Source organism: Hemibagrus wyckioides, linkage group LG24 (assembly GCF_019097595.1).
Source record: "Hemibagrus wyckioides isolate EC202008001 linkage group LG24, SWU_Hwy_1.0, whole genome shotgun sequence".
Taxonomy (NCBI): Eukaryota; Metazoa; Chordata; class Actinopteri; order Siluriformes; family Bagridae; genus Hemibagrus; species Hemibagrus wyckioides.
The window spans coordinates 6,914,373-6,936,261 of NC_080733.1; the positions used below are offsets into that span (position 1 = coordinate 6,914,373).

General features: G+C 38.3%; 1 protein-coding gene across 5 annotated transcripts in view; it reads left to right on the forward strand.

The window, feature by feature from the left end:
- The first annotated feature begins 8,462 nt into the window (after nucleotides 1–8,462).
- Nucleotides 8,463–21,889, forward strand: part of csmd3b (CUB and Sushi multiple domains 3b) — a 414,649-nt gene continuing 401,222 nt past the window's right edge. For all 5 annotated transcript variants that reach the window (XM_058378182.1, XM_058378183.1, XM_058378184.1 and 2 more), the window contains exon 1: nucleotides 8,463–8,735. In XM_058378182.1, the coding sequence (XP_058234165.1) occupies nucleotides 8,555–8,735 (181 nt within the window). In that variant the 5' untranslated portion in view covers nucleotides 8,463–8,554. The remainder of the gene's footprint in view (nucleotides 8,736–21,889) is intronic.

Consider the following 21,889-nt stretch of genomic DNA (forward strand, 5'->3'; position numbering starts at 1 on the left):
GATTAAAAAAAATATATAATATTTTTAGATATACCCATAAAACCTTGTGGGTCCATAGTGACATTCAAGAAATAAATAAATAAATAAATAAATAAATAAATAAATAAATAAATAAATAAATAAATAAATAACTTTAGAAAGTTATTGTTAGAGTTAAAGGTAGGTGTGGACATAACATTATTTAGCTATGATCAAGTCAATGGAAGAGACACAGAGAGAGAGAGAGAGAGAGAGAGAGAGAGAGAGAGAGATGGATGGATGAAATTGACATGGGAATTTTGTGACTATTGGACTCCTCCTGATGAAATATTCCATTGTGGTCTTCTTAACATCACCCACTTCCCTCGAACATCATATTTTACCTGTATTGCATCAGTGGTCCAATTTGATTATTTTCCTTCTGCGCTGAAGTGGACACTGCTAGGAATAGCAAAAGGGAATACACTTTAGTTTCTCATGTATTCTCTGTCTTAAAAAAAAAAGAAAAAATGAAACGATTACTCATACCAAGCAGAGGAGTTGGAGTCATTGTCTGATTACCTAACTAAGTTAACAAGAGCCAATATCTCAAAATAACTTTAGGTTTCATTTTATGTAGGCCTTGCACAATGACTGTATTACTATTTTCTGTAATATTGATCCCAAACAGCTGTTTATTTAGTGTATTGTTACTTCACAAAAACATCATTTGAACAAGATCAGTTGAGGCTGTATCAAGCTCATTCCTACACCAATCTCAGGAGAATGCCCAGCTATTTAATGTTGTCTTTCTTTCACTTCTTTTCAAATAATCTCTTTAGTTTAAAGCCTCCTCCCTCACAGCATGGTGCCATCTTAACGACTGAAGCTTTGCACATCAAATTCATTATCTCTGATTGGTTTGTTAGGGGCAAAGCCAATGCTCTAATGGCCAGTTTAGTGAATATTCAAAAGCCCTGTCTTGAGAGCAGCTCTTGGCTGTGATACCCCTTTACTGCTGAGGTTGAGAAGACCAAGCCAAGTTGCTTAGCAGATTGTGATGGTTGGCCATACTGTTTAATGTCACCACTAGAAATCCAAAGAATCAATGGCTGCTCGCATTTATAGTATCATCTCACTGTACTCAAGATACAAAATTGCACTAAAAAAAAAAAAAGAAGCTTCTTTCTGGATGCTATTACCTGTTTCCTCAATGTCAGCACATGAACAGAAAAGAGATGATCCAAATGTGTGAAGATGTGTTAATGTTAAATAATTGATCAAGGGTCAACGGAAAGGGATTTGTTTCTTAAGAACATTTTGACTGCATTTCTCGAGCATGCACCATGTTAGGTCTCTAAGCAACTGCCTGAAGTGATAGAAGGAACTGTGAGGCTGCAGAACTTTCTAGGTTGAAACACAAAATATAATCTGATTTACTATAAACCATCATTTGACATTCAAAAATTGCCGGAAAAAAAAAAAAAAACAGATCATTTTATATTAATTTTCTTTCAAGAAATAAGCCAATAGAATTTTTAAACAAAAACATCCTCTTTCTCTTACCTTCCTTTAGCTTTAACGTTGTGTCTGCTAAAGAAAACAATTTTTTAATCATGGATAAATCTTGATCAATTGTTTTGACTATCGTTCTATAAATATGGGCACCTTTTATTCTGGACCAATAGGCTGTTATGGGTCATTTTATTGTTTTTAATGACTTTTTATTTTCTTCCAGGTTCCTATGTCATATAGCTGCTGCTTTACTTATACTTTAATAGCACTGACCAAAACTGTAGCAGAATAAAAGGTTGTTCATTACCTAAAAAATGAGACAAAGCCATCTGATTCAGTTTCTCTTGAATGTTTCGAGTATAGGCAACAGCTCCATGAGCTTTCACAACTGAATCCCATTATTAACACTTTTTAGCTGTATTCTGGTGTTCCATTATGCCAGGGAACTGAAATCGACTTATCAGACTTTTTCAATCAGTGTAAACTAAGGAATTATTTTATGGCCACAAATTTGATATAAAATGAGTCAGGACTCTGTTGGCTTTCAGTGAAAAATGTTTCTACCACTTTTGGGATAACCTTACACAGAATTGTAGTTTAATGCCTTATTTCAAATGGCTTCTGAACAAGCACTTGGGGCATTTCAGAAAGCAGAAATGGATTAGATGTCACCATTTACTTTGCAAATATAGACATTTGGGTGTTTTTTGATTTTAACTTTTACATGAAAATATTGCCATGGGTCATTAAGTAGTACTATGTCTAATGTGCCATGACAAATAACTTCAATACTAAACATGGGGACAATAAAACAGATGCCAATCCCATTTTTTTGGCCCTTTGTTAAAAAGAGTTAAATGTGTATTATGTTCAGGATTTCCTCCATTTCTAAAACAACTGAAAAAGTTGTCATCAGCATAAGTCATATTATTTTTTCTTCTAAAACGGTGACTAATGGTCTCAGATATTTGCCGATCATAAACATCTTTTCAGTGCTTGGTATGGACATGATATTATTTGCTACTCTTTACACTGTTTAAGCATGGCTACTTACATATATCTATGCATTGCGGTGCAACATATTGACTATGATAAATTTGTTTAATATCCTCCTTCCAAGGACTCAACGCATAAACAAGTGAATGGGTGTCTAATAAAAGTCAGACTGCAATAATGGCTAATATAGTTTGTCATTTGCATTACTCAGGGCAAACGTGGGTTCAGTCACATCAATCAGTCAGAGAGGAATGAATAAAGCAAACCATCTGCCCAGATATCAAGCTTCTTAGATATTAAAATTTCCCTAAACTGCTGCTACATGATATTCTAAATCCTTAGTGTGTTTCGGGAGAGCGGTTCTGACTAATACAGACTCATTAAATTGTGAAACTTTCTAGAATATGATAGGGAGGAATCCTTGTCATTTTTGAGAAGTTTGCCCTTTTGTAAATTCTAATCTTTTGTTAATGTTTGATGCTTGAAGGGACTGTATCATTACTGGCTTTGTTACTTGTTTTTTTCTGGATGACATTTAGACCATTAGCAAATTTTAACATAAAGCACTACTGTATTCTCTACGATATTTTGTGCTACAATTCATTTTTTTTCTCCCTTTGAAATTTAGTTCTCCCATCCATTTCTGTACAAAGTAAGACTCGGAAACAGAAATGAAAGTACAATTCTTTTCTTCATATCGGGTCAAGTAAGGTTGTGAAAGCAGTGGGCTGCAATGTGTCAGTGAAGCTTCATAAATAAATGAAGAAAGCAGCCCCAAGACCAGAGATAAAACAGATAAAGACCATATCCTTTCTGCCAACTTGAATGTGAAATACCAAACACCTCATTTGGATTTAAACCAGACTAAGATACAAAGGTCTCATTTCACAATATAGCTTCTGATCACAGAGCAGTCTATGCAAAAAATATCAACTCATTTGTTAAACTGAGCTTTTCATCACAGCCTGCATTTTATAGTTTGTTATAATAAAACTAAAAACGTCCCTGGATTCCGAAAAACATGTTGAGGGAAACCTGTAGTCCACGGTACAAACCAATAATAAACATTTTAATGTAAGGGCAAAATCTCCAGAAAAGATATTCCTCAAACATCTAGATTAGATCACAAACAAATCAAGCTTTATATTTAGAAATTTACTAAACTTTTCTTTGGTCAACCATGTTTCATTTGATATTGCAATCAAAAAGGAACTGGTCAGAAAAAAAGAATTTTTTTCATCCCATGCCTACTGACTCTACGTGTGGGTTCAGAATTAGTGCTGACTCAGTAGGAGACAGTCCCTCCTTTGTGACTAGATATAATTATTCCATCAATCCAACAATCCCAAAGGTATATTTAGCCTCTAGAAAGATTGTTCCTTTTCGCTAAGTGAGGTACTGACTTTCTCACCATTACTTGGATAATTACTGACCAATTTTCTGCCAATGACATATTCAAATTAATAATGGGTTGAAAACATTTAATAAATTCTAACTTCCATTGTGAAATGGTGAAATTGGATCATCAAAGCTTTGGAGTCATTTGGAGCTTATAAAAACAGGTTACCACTTTTTGGTGAAAAATGGATTAAGAGATGAATATCCAAATATCTCTTTGAATTTGTTTCCAACTTTAACTGGTAGCATTGCCACTGAAGGCATTGAAAGCTCAGGTTACAGTTAGTTTCTGTGCATGTTCTTCACGTGTCCATGTTCCTTCCAGGTTCTCCACTTTTCGCTCACCGTGCAAAAAAACATGTCAGTGTGTGGACTGGTTGTACTTAAATGGTCCCTAGGTGTTAATTAGTGTATAAATGTGTGTTGCATTCTATGTGGTTTGTCATCGCACTGCCCCAGTGTGTGCCCCAAGCTTCAAATCCACTGCGACCCTGACCAGGATACGGTGCTTACTTAAGATTAAGGAATTAATGTGTGTTTGTTTGATTATGCTCTTATACAATGGTCTAAGATCTACTGTGTATTAATGATGTGTAAATTCACTGTGTAAATACGATTAACCATATTTGAATTCATATCTCCTGAAATTTTTTCAATCAAAAATGATTTTTCCTTTCCATTTAAGGCTTGCTTTCTTCCATGCCATATGGATTACTGCCAAGATGATATTTGATCTAATAAGGTTTTCTATACTGAAAGTCACTAAGAGGCAGGTGACAGGGATGAAAGGATGCCCATGTTGTGTCCTGGCTGTGATGGATGAGACATGCTGCTTTGTTCAGCTTGCTGACCCTGAAATGCAGAGCTCTTTTCTGAGAAACCCTCTTATATCTCTCAGGCTGCTGTAAAGCCATGAAACCAGTTTGACGAAACCATCGTTAAGGACGACACACGATAAATAAGAACCCTGGGGTATTTTGGCTTTGCAAAGGCAAGCGGTGTTGGTGGGTTAATGAAGTGTGCAAATGAGGTCACGTTTCCTGTCAAAAGCGAAGACCATCTAGAGCTTAGGGTTAAGATGGATGCATCGCCTCTCCTCACATGACCGTAATCGATTTCTGAGGGAGATGTGCTCGGTGTCTCAGGGAGTTGCATTGCATTATTGTTTGTATGTGTTATGTGTAGAATGTGCAAAGTGAGTCTGAAGTTTATCAGTGCTTTTTTCCCCCCAGTGATGTGGAGGTAAGCCTGCTACTGGTTTTAAACATGTGTTATTGTTGGACAGTGGGTTCCCAGAATCCAGCTGGATGGTTTCTGCTTGAAGGAGAAAGATGGTAGGGACCGTCTGTCCACTATCAGCAATGCCAATTTGGCATCTACATAGTTGTGACACAATCAAGCATTTAGTCTGTTCCTGAGTAGAGCCTAAGCTGTCAGCAACACTGTAAGGCCTTTAAAACATAACATGGTAAAGCCTAGTTGATAAATTAGTAGAAATACAAACAAACTATACATATATATCTCCCTATACCTATTTTCATGTGTCTGGGGTTGTGAAAGTAAAGGGCAGTAAGTTAAATGTCATCAGTATGTGACCTTTTAATATTTGACTCCGTCTTGACAGAGATTGTTTTTAACTCATCAAATCCATGTTTATCACTTCTGTCTAAGAATAACCTATTCTACTCTGCTCTAAAATATCTAATAAAATTCCAAGGTCTCACATAAAGTTAATGGTTTTGAACACAATGCAGAATAAACCTGAATGAGATATGCATAATTTACCAATCATTCTAAACTTTTACAGGAGATGATTATACTGAATGATTGTGCTATAACCTTTTGTGAATTCTGTAATATAGGACAAATAGAGTTATAGTGTAGAATGTTGTTCCTGACCATTAAAAAGGAAAAAAAGAACAATATAAAGTGTCTTGGTAAAGTGTTGAGCCACCAGAACAACTTCAATATGCCTTGCTAGATTTTTTTTTCCTATTTTTTCCAGAAAATATTCCCTCAACTGGAGCTTTGATGAAGGAAGTGGAGAGATCTCCTATAGGTGTTCAATTGGGTTGAGTTTTGATGTCTGGTCTGAGATCAAGAAATATATCAGAATATTCCTAGCATGAATGTGAAAAAGTATTGATTTGCAGTGATACTTTCCCCTGAAGTAGCAAGTGAACCCAGGTCAAGGCAGCAAATTGCCTTCAACAGCATCACAAAGCATAAAAGATGACATAATGCTTTGTTATGCTTACATGTTATCATAACAGCATAGAGATTTTTGATTCTGTTTTTCATTTTAATTCGTCTTACTATAAAACTGTGCTACTGTTTCACCCTGAATACTTAGGTGTAAATATATGCAAGACTCACGGTCGGTTTAAGGATTGCTTTTCATATAGATTAAGGGGCACAGTGGCTCTGCCCAGTGTGCGAGGTGCCCCCATGTCCTCCACATACTTTTAGGGGTTTCTTCTGGGTACTCCAGTTTCCTCTCCCAGTGCAAAGAAATGACTGTTGGTTGACTGACACCTCTAAATTGTGTGTACTGAATGGTGAGATTGTTTGCATGACTGTACCCTTGCAAAGGGCTGGCACCCTGCCTCATTCCCTGAGTCCCCTGGGATATGGTCTCAGTGGCACTGTGTAGGATAAGCAGTACAGAAGATGTATGGATGGACATACAGATTACTATTTAGATAATACATGATTTAGAAAGATTTACTGTACTGAAAGGTTAGAGATAATTGAAAGATTTGCTGTACTGAATGGTTACAGAGAATTTTGAGTCCTTAGCATTCTCAAAAGGTTCTGTTTAAAAGCCTATTTGATATGGACATGTTCTGTTATAGACTTCTGCACAGAGTTCCAAAAAAGGGACAAATTCTCTTAGATAATGCAAGAGGTACCATAGTAATCACTAAAATATTATATTAGGTAAGTTGGAAAGAAAGTGCAATTTGTCTAAGACTGTAAGTTTTTAATTCTACTGCTATTATGTCTAGAACTACCATGAAAACTCGGAGAGCCCTGTGGTGCTCTAACAGCTTGCAAGATAGCACTATTTTTAATAAGTGTAGCAAGTAACTAATTGAAGTCCTTGCATGGTTTTACCTACATATTCATCTTATACATATCAGTCCAGCACTGGTGAAATATGATGATAACAGAGGGCTAAACATAATATTTACTGAGAGGAGTAAAGAAAGAGAAGAGCACGGTCTAGGGAATTTCTAGCTAAGGTTTCTGTCTGACGAATCTGGATCTGGCCTCTGGATATGTCACTTTAGATTACATTAGTGCAAGTAGATTATATGTAGTGTGCAACCTACACAACCTACTGTATCAATGATAGTGTGAGTGGGGTGGGAGAGTGTGTGTGTGTGTGTGTGTGTGTGTGAGAGAGAGAGAGAGAGGGGTGGAGGGAGATAAATTCTGTGCGCTTTAAGGTGAACATTTTTTGGATGTTTAGCCTGTAGATGGCAGAAGTGTCCTGCAATGCAACTTTCAGTCCCAGGAAGAAAAAAAAAGGTTTGGGGTAAAAAGTAAGATTCCTAACGTGTCACTGCAATGTGAGGAATAAAATGAAGCAGAGTAGATTGGAGAATAACATGTTGAAATTCTGTTTAAAAGAACAACACACATCAAACCCACCTCTCTTTCTCTCTCTCTCACACACACACACACACACATGTATCTTACTATACATATAATACATCCTCCACTGGCATACTTATTAATTAAACTAATTATTGTTGCTCACCTTAATGTCTAAACGCAGTAACTGCAGTTTATGGTTATAGTTTAAGAAAAAGACACCTTCCTCACGGGGACCTGACAAATGTCTTCACAGGGTCAGAACTGTCACATAATCCTTTTCCTGGTAGCTTCAGTTGGTCCCCAAAAACATGTCATGTTTTACCAAATACACATGCAATCTAAGGTATATAGATTAAAGACACAATGTAAACACTCTAATCAATTTTCTTATTCAGTCCAATACATATTTACCGTGTTATCCTTGACTGAGGTTTCACGTTAACAGCATCATAAGTAAAATCCTGATGCTCCATCAGTGAGCCCACAAGCACAGCAGAATCCCAGTGCTACACTTTACAGTGTTAAATGAGCTTATACAGTGATGAATTAAACTGTTGCAGTGTTCATCTAACTCCTGACTAACATCTGAACATTTTTTCTGTAGCATACACAAAAGTTACATGAGTGAAGGTCTACATACATTCATTAATGAATTTTGTTGAAGTCTGATTCAGAAAATGATTAAAATATACATTTTGTCTGTCTGTCTGTCTGTTTGGTTGTTTGTGTGTTCATTTGCACATTAGCAGTTTTTTTTCCCCTGTGCGTAAAGCAATCATATGGCTTATATACTGTTTAATTTTATCTTAAGCTGATCTTGTATCTCGACGAAAACAAGTGTCTAAGGTGGGAAGCTGGCCGAGCTTCTGTGGGCGAGCTCACGGCTCAGCGGCTTTCTCTTGCCCCTCTTTTTTCAGTGAGATGGTTGAGTCCTGGTCGAGGTTGCCGCGCCACCCCGCCGCCGCCGTTCACTCGGAGCTGCGACGCGCGCGCGGACCGCAACGCGAGCGACTCATTGCGCTTCCGGCCGAGCCACGGAGAGAGCACGCGAGCGCACACCGACACGAGCCAGCTTCATGTGAATATGAGAACCAATGACGCATTGGGACGCGGCGCGAGAGCAACGGACGTCCTGACCACCTTCGAGACACCAGGATGTATTAAATGTACTCGAGCGGACTTCTCCCGAGCGAGGAAAATGAGGATTAATACGGGAGCTCTTATTTGGAGCCTCGTGTTTTTTACGATGGTCGCGTGTGTGCGGGGTAAGTGCCTTGGGGCTTTTATGGCTTTTCGTGCTCTCTGCTTTAGTTTTCCCTTTTTAACGGGCGCTGTGGTTGTGCTCGTGGGAAGTAAGCCCGGTTAAAACAGTCGGTGCTCTCCGAGCTCCTGCGCTCTATAACGCAGGCGCTGATAAATATTCCTGCTGCATGCTCAGGCCAGTACGTGAGTCGCTTATACCGCTCGAGCGAGGAATAGAAAGGGAGGTAATATCACTGACAAATTAATATGATTCATTATTATTATTATTATTATTATTTTTAATTTATATGGAATTAACACCTTCCCGGGGATTTCATAGATGATTTTAAGAAGGCATGTCCAGTTCCCCCCCCTCATTTTAAAAGTGCTAAAAAAATAACATTTTAAGACAGAATATGACCCGATGCTCTACGAATTAGCAAATGTTTAGAGAAAACGGCGGGTCTCATTGACAGGCAGTCGGTGAACCAGAGTGCTGCTCTCGTGCTGGTCCTTATACCCAGTGTAGGAACATGGAAAAAATATATCAAAGAGGCTAAAAATCATCTCTATTACCGAGCAAATCTTAGATCTCATGCCAAGTCTATAATTATTCTAAAACCCACACTGCACTGTTTTTTCCCCAACGCCTATTGATAGGCTGTGATTTCCCTGACGGAACTGTTGCGCGCGCTCACACTCATGTGAAACCTATGGCTGTATACAGACCTCTGTGTAAATGTGCACTCTGTAATACGCGCGTGATTAAGAGTTTATGGTCTGCGTCTGATATGTCCAGTCTCACCAGATGGGTCCGATTCGGTGTTATTCTGAGGAATTAGGATTCCTTTCGAAGTTAGTGTCATTTAGAAATCAGTCCAGATTTGTTAAAAGGTTGTTGCGTCCTTAAGCTACTGGAAGCAAAGACCCTTGGGTACCGTTTGTGAGCGGTGTACATTACGCTCGTTAGCACTGGGCATTTTAATTAGCATCGGAGTCTAATCCATTAGAGCGCGTGCCAACTGGTCGGGAAGAATAGCGTCTAAAACGACTGCGTCATCAAATCCGCACAGAGCCCACGCTCGACTAGACACCAACTCACCTGCTATCATTACTATAGCGTCACTTTTGTGCGTTTATGGGCAAGTGCTTCCTTTTCACTTTGCTTATGTGGTCGAAGGAGGAGGGCGGTGTAGATGGTGGCTTTAGGGATGGGTGGATGTGAGTAAGATGTTAGTTGGTCCTCCATCCACAGTGGGAGATGCCATCCTAAATCTAACGGCTGCAGTCCAGCTGCGTGATAAAAAGCCGTCACGCGGTGGCGGTATGAACAGATCCCGAGGAGAATCAATGTGTCTGACTTTCTGCTCATCGTTTGTGTGTGTGTGTGTGTGTGTGTGTGTGTGCGTGAAGATACCCACAGCAGGAGCGAATAGCTTTGAGACAGAGCGATTAAGTGTAATGACCAGAATTAAGTAGGCCTGTTTACCCAACAGCATCCTCCTTATTTAATCTGATTTCCAGCACTGTATGTTGAAAAACTAGTTATCTGAAAAGGCACAGATAGGGCATCACTTTGAATTTAATGGACTAGCTACAAAAATAAGACAATTGCTACCTGTACACTACTGACCATCCCCATTAGTGCTAACACTCAGGAGCGCTGAGGTATTATTGCCAGTGCAGGGTAGGAAAAAGACTGGAACAAGAATAATAAATACTGATCCAGTGCCATTATGAAAACTGATGCTTCAGGCTTGACACTTCAAGATGTCAGAAATCTCCTTCAACACAAAGTCATCAACTTTCTGTGAAGGTTTTGTATCTATAAATGTATTTGATATTTAATAATCATGTAGTTTCTGTTCGAAATGAAATGATTGACTTGCATATAGTTTACTATTCTCATAGGTCCCAACAACACAACTGGCAGATTTCAACATCAGGGCAAAGGTGGCTCAATGGTTAAGGCCCCGGGTTACTGATCAGAAGGTCAGGAGGATTCATTCCTCAACAATGCACCCTTAACCCTTACTGCTCTAGGAGCTTTGTATCATGTAGGACCCTGTGCTCTGACCTCCACCTTCCTAACAAGCTGGGATAAGTGAAGAAAGAATTTCGCAGTACTATAATGTATAGATGACAAAAGTCTTTGTCTCATAAAATTCAGCTGCTTTTCAGAATTACATTAGTGATTAACTTATCTGCAGTTACCACAAAGAAAAGCTGTACTCTCTGTGAAAAAAAACCCAGATGCCTCAGAACAGTGCTACTACTACTACTACTACTATCTATAGCTTGAACCAGTCAAGAACATGGAATTTAACCATCTATAGCAGGGGTAGGCAAGTTCGGTCCTAGAGAGCCGCAGTCTTGCAGATTTCAGCTCCAGCCCTGAAAAAAAAAACCTCACCTGCCTGTAGCCTTAGTAATCCTGAAGACCTTGATTAGCTTGTTCAGGAGTGTTTGATTAGGGTTGGAGCTGAAATCTGCAGGACTGCGGCACTCTAGGACCGAACTTGCCTACCCCTGATCTGTAGTATGAGTGGCAAGTCCCATGATAGATTGAAATATTGCAATAGTAATAGAAAATCATATTCATTATTATGTTGGGAGTTTAAAAATGACTTAATTGTTCTAAAAATGGGTTCATGTATCTAGATAGATAGATATATATATAGAGAGAGAGAGAGCTGTACCTAAGCTCGTTAACACCGATACTACTACTACGTCACACTACTTCAGGTTGATGTTGGAGGACTGGAGTTCACTGTTGTCCCCCAAATAAAGGATATATCCTGAATAGGGTATAGAGTTTTTTCCCTGTTGCCTCTCAAAATACTTGAAGAAAACTTTTGTAATAGACTTGTAAAAGCCAGAATAGTAAGCAAGTACCCCATAGCCATTCTGGTTTTAAAAATTAGCTTCACGATACTTCATATGATGCAACTGCAAATTAACTATTCATGGATGCCTTCTGCAATTAACAAAAGATTAAAACATGATGGGGCATGGTTTTTATTGGAAAGTAATAAAAAAAATAATCAGGAAAAGGTCTTTTTTCAGTTTTTGTTTCAGTTTGGGGAATGCCAAGTTGGGCTTTAAGTGTCTTCATATTGGTGGCTAATTTCAGCAGGTGTAGATGAATGTTTTTACACCTCTCATGCTAATATATTGATGGTGCCCTAATAACAACAGACCTAGAAACAGTGTTTCGTTTTTTCTCGTAATCTTTTCCACCATGCACCAAATGAGGTGGCTGACTACACATCAGTAAATAGGAGGGTGATGTGTCTATACTGTGTAGAACATAGACTACTGGCTTGCTGGGGAAGAGTTCCCATGGGTACTGAGTAATAGAAAGCAAGAAGGATAATGCTTGGGTTCAGTGCATTGTCCTGTGGACGTATGTTATAGTCTGCATATATATATGTGTGGGTAAGGTAAGGTGAGGTACTTTATTGTCATTGTGTGTGTGTGTGTGTGTGCATGCATTACATTTACTCATTGCATGAAAGAAGGTTTTTAATCTGCATGAGCCAAGCTGGCTGTGGAGCCAGGTGCAGAGCAGGGCTATTAGAGTCCCCAGATGTCTGCAGGCAAATAGTTTTTAAAGGCTGCTGCTCTACTGGGGGGGGAATGTACATTTCTGTACGCAGTCATAGGCCAGCATGTCAGTAAAAATATGTACACAAGGGTGTATATGTATGTGCACTCTCCTTGTGTACAGGTGTTTTGCATTTTCTGTCAATTGACAAATATCATGCTGCATTTACCATAGTAGTGGGTCTGGTGGGAAATTGAACACTGCCGGCAAAACGAATTTACTGCATGCTTCCCGTTACCATTTACCTGTGAGTACTACATAAAGACTTATAAATAATTTGAAGAGAATGTGCAGAGGAGGACTGTGGGATATATGTGTTCCCAACAGAGTTCTGCTTGTTGTTCCCACGGTCTCTACCATTTAAACATGTATCATCTCTTTAGCCTTTGTGTGTAGAATCAATCTAAGCCCAAATGAATCTCCCTAAATAGCTGGGAAACAGTAGTACTTCTGTGGGATTGGACCAGATGGGTTAGCCTTCAATCCCCCTGTGCATCATTGAGCCTTGGGCACTCATGACTCTGTTGCCGGTTCACCGGTTGTCCTTCTTTGGACCACTTTTGGTAGGTACTAACCACTGCATACCCGGAACACCGCACTACATACCGGAAAGACCTGCCGTTTTCTGTCCCAGCTATTACAATCTAGCCATTACAAATCTGGCTAAAAAGTTACTCAGATCCTTACACTTACATTTGTACTGTTTCCAACACATCAGCTTCAAGAACTGACTGTTCACATGCTGACTAATATATCCCACCCATTGACTGGTGCACTGCCTGTATATTATTATTGTTTCGGCAATTGCAGCTGACGTTGCAGTTTAAAGAATCTTGCAAGTTGATAGTACATCCCCTCTGCATTCACTTCCGGAAACCCTGAACTTAAGCACACAATTTTATAGGATGTCTTTGTATTCCAGAATTATCTGCAATGGAATGTTTAGGAAGTACATGAGTGTTATGGTCAGCTGACAGTAAACTCTTTGCCATATAGTATATACATCTAAATCTGTTTCAGTAAATGGTTTTAACAGTTTAGTGTGTCTACAGTGATTAAATGAGTAGAAATGTTTTGTTTTCTATGACAGTTGAGGTTTCGCTGGACTTCAGGTAGAGATGCCTTTGCTCAGATTAATCACATTTACATTAAACACTTGCTGGGTGCTGATCTATTTTTATAATGACCAGAAAAAGTTAAAAAGCCTTCTGATGGCTATGTTGGAAATATCTGATTGTCTCATTGAGAATCTGTAAATTGGCAACACTTCAGTGCAAGGGTCAAGAGATAATTAATTTTCTGCCCTACCTGTAATGATTAAACAGCACAGCATGTCCATATTTAATGTGTCTTTTCACCAGTACTGCAAAACACAGAAACCAAATTGCAGCTAATTATGTGTAAGTACTGCAGACTGAAAGGAGTACTGAAATCTGTGAGGATTAAAAAACATTCTGTGGGGATGATACACTGTATGGAAATAGGTCATTCCCTTACAGCGACGGCTCATGAATTCCTCATCAATTTCTAAATCGCCAGTTGCAGCTCAAAATATGACACAAGGTCTGTTCTGAAGAGCAGCAGCCAAAGAAGGAAAGACATCATCCTTCTTAGATGTACAGCAGATGTCATCCCTGTGTGCAGTGAGAGATGTGCATTGCATGTCAGGATTTTCTTGTGCTTTTTTTCTTTTTCTTTTTTTTTTTTTTGCCCAATTGTTGTGAGCTGTGGATCATTTAGTACAGTGAATGATACGTCTTTACCCTCATTGTTTCACGAGGCTGCCTTGTTTGCCATCATGCTGGGATTCTTAGTAAAGAGCGAAAGTGGCTGGCAGTTCATTTTGTACTCACTTAAAGTTATAAAGCTCTTTCTGCAATCTTCTGTTCAAGTTTCCTCAAACATGAAGCTTAAATATACCCTAAATTTCACTGCTAATGCGTATTATCTGTTTAACATATATTTTAGTTCAAGAGTAAGTGTTAACGAGAAGAAAAGCTCTATATATATCTATGCAATGTCTCTGTCTCAGCCAATAAGGCACAACCATTCAGGTGCCTGGTTTTGGGCTGGGGGCCACAGCTGGACAGAGCTCTGGGCAACACAGACCACTAACCTTTTATTCCTGGGGATCCTGTTGCAGCAGTGACCACAGCTGCTGACTCTGTGGTCATTGTGAGTCATGCAGTAAACTCAGTTTGTAAAAAGGACTGGCTTAGCTTTCCTATTTCTGTGGAATATATAGAATATGTAAGGAAAATGCATTGAGATTTGGGCATACGTATGCCTAGAAGTGGTTATTATTATGCATATATGCAACGGTTATTATTATGCAAATATTTATATTCACACAATATTTTTGGCACAGAAATGTATCAATTGAATTTGCACTGCAGCATAAATTCAATTTATGCTGTCGGCTAGTTACAATAATATTTGTTTATAGTAATGGTATATCGTATGTTTTTTTAATAGAGTGCAGATCTGTATTTGTGCAGGTTTACTGTTATATGCTGTTAACAGTAAATTCGGAGAAAATCATTTCTGCAATTTTAGCGTCTGCTGTTTTAATGTTTGATAAATATTATATTTAATCTTAAAATCCTGACAAATAAAATATATCTGAAAAATTTCTGTAACCTGAGCTTGAACTAAAGATGCAACTCTAGTGAAGAGCATTAACAGTTATCTGTGACTGAAATTATAGTTTAGTCGAAGTAATAGTTGATATTCGTAATGCAGATTAGCTATTTAGATTGCCCCCAACTTTCACATAATTACAATCAGTCATATTGTTGGGGTAAAAAAAAAAACCTTTCAATATGAACTACTTGGGAAATGAACATCTAAGGGCATAAAAGTAAAAAATGTGTTGAGGAAGGCATACAGCTGGACCATTCTTTATGTGTGTCTCATTAAATCTACTTATTGTATTTAATATGAGGTTATCCATCAGTAATAAGATGAACTGAATCATGGTGGTGACCTTCTCCATAAAGATACAATGTAAGTATGGGAAAAAAAAAAACCCTTGACTTCATATGAAAATATCTTCAGCACAGTGTTTCCTTTGAAAAAGCCTGAAGCGCCTGTTTACTGTTGCTAGGCAGAAGGGTTATTGTTACAAGGCAGATGAGGATGCATGTAAATGGCAGATTATTGAAAACAAAACATAAGGCAAACGCGAAGTCAATAAACTGTAATTGAACAGGTGTGTGTAATCATTAAGATGGCAAACCGGAACATTTTGGGTGTTGTGGTGCGTAGCGGCCATGTCTGGAGGCCAGCTTTGCACTCTGGGTAGTGTAGTTGGATACCTTTTCTGCTGACATGGCAGTTGTGTGCTATGTATATTAGTATATTACATTAGATGAAAAAGGATCACTTTATGGCCCGTATGGTTGTAAATTTTTTTATGTCTATAAATTTTGTACAAACAGTAACTTTTATACAAAATGTGCTGTATGCTTTATGTTGTTCTTTTCTCATGAGTCTGTGTATTTTGGTATAAATGCAACCAAAATACAACAGACCTTGCCTCTGGGAAAGTGCAGGTTGTGATTGCAAGCAGAACAGCAGGAGTCTAAAATTTTAAATTCACTAAGTGTCTTCTGCTACCACTGTAAAGAATTTATGCTTCTGGGAATCTCCAATAACCATCAGCACAGTAGGAACAGTTGAACTACCGCTGTGATTGGTAAGGTGATAAACTCCAATAGGGTGCAGTAGTAAACAAGAAGAACTCAGGGGTGTATTATTGATACAGTACTAAAAGAAATACAAGCATGGAAAGTCTCTGATTGAAGAAAGGCATACTTGTTGCTTTTCATGTGTGGAAAGTTGTAATGGAAATTTTGTTTTTCTACATTTTTTTTTTCAAATATCCACATAATTTGCCAGCTATAATTGTCTGACAGGGAATTATGGAAATGAGCTCCGCTTATATTAGTGTTCATGAAATAGATAAACTTCAGTCAAGGACATCAAAAGCCATGTGTTGAAGCTCTTCGTGGTGTTGACTGTCCAGGATGTTTGACATTGCGTTAAACGACTCTGCTAATAATTTGGATAATTAGGAATCAGAACTGTGGTTATTTGCGGCTTCTAAACGTTAAGCATCGATACATAGCTGAGCACTGTATGGCGTGATAAGACTATAAGAGGTGACAATTATCTATAGAGTGGTCTGTGATCATCCGATTAGAAGGGCTATGCTGGCATCTGTGACTTCATTAAGATTGACTTCTCTCAGTGGTAGATCATGCTCACATCCTTATTTCCCACTTTTCATTAAGGGCTTTTCACAATAGTTGAAGGGTAGTTTTAAATAAAATAATTTGTAGTATTCAGTTAAATAGCATAAACCTGTTGCACTGCTTTTCCCACGCTGTCCATGATACCCCAGTCGATGATTTATGGGTAGAACCACCACTTTGACATGGTTCTTATTACACTATCAATATATCAGCTATGAAATGTTCAGACGTTCATACTCCAGTACTTTCCCGCCATGAATATGCCTTAATTATACCCTAGCAACTTCTACATACCTAGCATATTGGCATTAACCTACACAGCCAGCCTGCATCTCTAACCCTACTGACAAGCCAAATGGCACCACAAGGTAACGCTAGAATTCACCTTTTATTTATCACTTTTTCAATTTCAAGCATGATGCAACTTAGTGGAAATGATATACAAATCACCTTGGGTGTCTGTGGCGCTAAACAAATTGCAGGGAAATAATTACATTTATGTGAATTCATACTAAATACTTTTTAATATGATGCCTATATGAACTCTTTTTATGAATTCTGGTTATTGTCTTTGTCACATCCACATGACATTGCACATTCTCGTACTTTCTGAGCCCAAAACACTCACTAGGTCTTTTTGTTTGGTTTAAACTAATTTCAGACACCTCTTTTAAGCCTAGCCCATTTTTGTATGTGTCTCTCACTTTTGCTTCTTATTGCATAATATTTTTTTCAATTTTTGGCATTTTATATTTGCACTGTATTTGAACTTGTTCAAGTTTTTTGCTTCTTAGATTCATGTATTTATAGTTTTGTGCATTGGTATTTTTTGTGGTTGTTTGTACAGCCAAATATCTTGGGTTTTACTCAAAGTGTGAGCACTACAGAAAATTTGACCAAGGCACAAGGCCTAGCTGAGTTGGCTGTTGGCTCTTTGCACCCTGCTTTGACTGGCACATTGATCTTTACTTAAACAATATATGGGCCAAGTGCTCAGTGAAGTGTTTAGTGTGAAGTCTTCTATTCATGCTGCCATGTACTGAACTTAACAGCCTTACCCTGGTGAAAAATCCAGCTCAGACTGACTGGCTACCAGTTGCCAAAACACAGGCTTGCAAAGATGGTCTACCAGTTTGACCAGCACCAGCCTGTGTTTTGGCAGGTAATATCTGGTTAGACTAAGCTAAACACAAATATCTTATTGGACATGTTCTGGATGATGGCTATGTTTATGTGGTCCAAGCCCTGTCGAATTTTCAGTGCTTGTGTAGAAGATAGTAAACTGGGATACGTTTGATATCATGCAAAGAAAACAGACGGACAGTTTTGTCACACCCTCATTATATTCCCAGTTCTTACTACTCCCTTATGAATGAAATGAAACAGCCTTTATTTGTCACATATACATTACAGCACAGTGAAATTCTTTCTTTGCATATCCCATCCTTGGAGGTTGGGGTCAGAGCACAGGGTCAGCCATGATACGGCGCCCCTGGAGCAGAGAGGGTTAAGGGCCTTGCTCAAGGGCCCAACAGTGGCAACTTGGCGGTGCTGGGGCTTGAACCCCTGATCTTCCGGTCAACGACCCAGAGCCTTAACCACTTGAGCCACCACTGCCCATTATGGCCTTATGGCCCTGAACACCTTTTGGCTTTCCATACCATTTATATCTGTTGCAAATTCCATGATTTTGGTGTATAATCTCACTGTTTCAGTCCCTTTTTCCAAACTGAGAAGTCTGAGCATTATGTTTCCTGTTGTAGAGCTGGCTTTTGGTGCTGCACAGTATCACTGACACCTCACAACACCAAGGTGCCTGGTTCAACCTGATCTTAAGCTACTGTCTATGTGCAGTTTTGCATGTTCTTCCTGTGTCCATACGGATTTTCTTTAGGTCCTCAGGTTTCTTTTCATCTCCCAGAAACATGGTGGATTAGGTACAGGTATAGTAAATTGCACCTAGGTGTGAATAAATCAGTGTGTTCTAGGATTCCAGACTCACAGTTCCACGATTTCTGGTTTGAGCTTGAGCTCGGGTTACTGTCAGTGAGGAGTTTCTATGCATGTTCTCCTCAAGTCTGTGTCGGCTTTCAGGTTTTGCTCCACCTCCCAAGTCAACTGCATATAAGATTAATTGAGGTGTGATCGAGTGTGTGTATTATCTGTTACCTACGACCCAAAATGGTCAAAAAACCCACATAAGGCACCAAAAGACTGACTGTGCCATTGGTAGGGAGTTAATTTAACAGTCCTGTCACAGTCTGTCATATCTCTTGGTATACATCAAGAATTTTGCCAGCTCTTAAAGCCCAAATATTTGTCCTGCAGTGCGAGGATACTTATGGATGAATCATGCTGCTGTCATCAAACCCACTTTACGCTAATGTAATGCTGCATTCAGTGTTTCTGTGGGGATTTTCAAACCTCTGTTTAAATGTCAAGTGATCCAGCCGGAGACAGCGTTTACCCTCCAAGCTCTTAACCTCCCCTCATGCTTTCTTCCTCTCCGCAGTTTCTCATGTCTCAATTTTCTACAGATTTCCCAGCACTGCTCACTCCTCATTTCTGCGCACCCAGAAACACGTATTTACTCTCAAGGTTTTACTTTGTGTGCATAGGCATGTGGACTTTTATTGATTTATGTTTGAATTGTAACAACGGTGCTTTGGCAGTATGGCAGGCACTGCAAGCAGCTCTGATATTATTCTCTCCTTCCTTTCACTCACATCACCGTCTAGGCCACAGTGTCAAAATCGAGGCCTGCAGGAGAAATACAGTTCAGATTCTGCTTCATTTTATTCTGTCTGTACATACCTATTTAAAACATGGGACATAGCATGCACTCCTAGATGTTAAAGAATCATTACTGAAATACAGCTGACTCCAGATCCTAAAATGAATCAGCATTTCTGTCAGATACAGGTGTTAGCGTCCGCTCATGGTGTTCCCTACCCTCAGTAATGGTTAAAAAATAAGGATACGTGTAGTGTATGAGCACAGGGTGAGAGGTGAGAAACTGTTTACCTTCCTAATGGAGATAAGCCAGATTTATTTCTTTTTTTTTTCTATAAAGCAGCTATAGAGGTCAAGGAATAATATAATTTATACCACCTTTTTTGCAGAAAGGCAAATATTCCAGCCTGACTCATGACTAGAGTCATCTTAAAGTAACACCAACAAAGAAAACTGCAGCAGGAAAATTTAGCATTTTTAAATGTCTGGTACATTGGAATGAATGACTTTCTTCAATATAATGACTGTATAAATAATTGAATATTTCTAGAAATGTCCTCTCATTTTTTTTTTTTTTGAGTAGTGGAGGGTTGTTAGTAGGGTCTGTTTGTTTGTTTATTTATTATTTTTGAGTATGTTGTCTGATTTAAGAGCAGCAATTATTGTAATTTACAAGATGTTTATGTTTAGTAGATTTTAATCTACATATCCACCTAGCCACATAATAAATAAGATGAAACAATCAGAAAGAATAATTTTATCCTTTTATGATCTATTTACCTTCGGTGACGTTATCATGCAGTCAGCATGCTAAACAACCATTTATTGAATCAGTCCTGTGGTTTTTAGCCTCAGTGATAAACAAGGAGCAAAGAAAGCAAGAGTGAGTAGAATCATTTCCATCTGCTGCTAACGGTGGGCTTCTGATGTAATATAGTGAAATGAAAAGTACCGTGAAATGCCTGTGAATACACCAGGAATGTATGTGTGCAGGATAAAGTCTCATTTTGTAAAAGGTCAATCTGCTTGGCATACACATGCAGTATGTATTTTTATCTACTATAGCTACTGCCGTATGAGATTGGTGCATTCTAAAAAAAATATATAGAACATTTAAACACATTAGCTGCAATCTGTCTGGGGTAACGGTGGGTGATATGGCATTTCGACAAAATACAATCTGTATGAAATATAAAGCTTTGCTGAGAAACTGCCAGAAATACAGTATTGTTACATTAGAAATGATACAACAATGATTTATATAAAGTCTACAAAATTGAAATGAGTAATTTTCTTAGATAATTTAACATTTTTAAAATCTATTTTTTGCCAAATCAGCTTTTATCTTGTCAATTTGTGATTTAAAAAAATTTACATTATGTCTCAGAAACACATTGTGATAACTATATCATCATATTTCCCAGCATTATTGATGATTCGATTATTTAGATGTTAATTTTTGCATTGACCATTAAATCCTTAGACTTTGTACATAACCAGAATTCCACAAACACACACCTCCACAAAAGTGGCATCAGATAACCCATGTTGCATCCAAACAAAGTGCATGTGAAAAACTGGGGATTTGGCGTTATCTGTACTTCATTTGTGCAGATGACCTTTACTTTCAGGCTAAAAGCAGCTAATTACATAGACGTGCTCCAATGTCATACACTGGCATCTGGAGAGATAAGAGCGGTGTCTCCTCGGGGCTGGCCGATTAGGACCCACATCTGCTACCGGCACTGAGATTAGGATGCATTCACTTAACTTCCTCTAGAGCACAATCTACTTCCTAATATATGAAGGTACGCTTAATCCTTTTATCAGTACACAATTAGCATAACAACAGTAAAACCATGGATATAGAGGTCTTGGCTGGATAAGGTGTTAAATAAGCATGTGAACTCACAGAATTAAATGAAGCTTTCAGGAGAGACTTTGGCAGGAAAATGACATTACTAATTAACCTTATCTCACTTTTTTTTTTTGTTATAAAAGATGTCGTTCAAGGAGTTGCATGGAAATTATTTTCATGTAACTCATTAAAAAGCAATGAAAATGTCTTTAAACCTGACAGATTGGCTCCTCCCTTAGCTGTAGCTCTCAAATTAAAAGTCAAAAACCTTTAATGACCCTATGTGATGATACCTCTTATTGTTTTGATTATGTAATTATGATTTTAATTATCCTTTTTGTTCAGTTTTTATTCCTGTTTTGGACTGATGTCCCACCCAGAATCTATTCCCACCTCTTGTTCAGGCTCCAGCTCAACCCTGACTGAAAATAGAAGGACGTTTTGTTTTGTTTTTTATTACAGATCTCATACGTATTTCAGTCTGATGATGGTCTTCACCCTTTTATCCACCTTTTATTACCCTTTTTAACAAAAAAACCCGCCCGAATGTCCATTTTTGTTAGGTGCAGTCTAATTGATTTCCTGCTTTTGCTTGGCTTGAGAGCTATGGAAATTATTGTTTTGTCGTTTTTATTTGTTCTGAGACTTCTGTTAGGCGAAAGCGTATTTGCTAAGCATTTGACATGTCACAGTATACATTCTTTGTGACAGCACTTACTACAA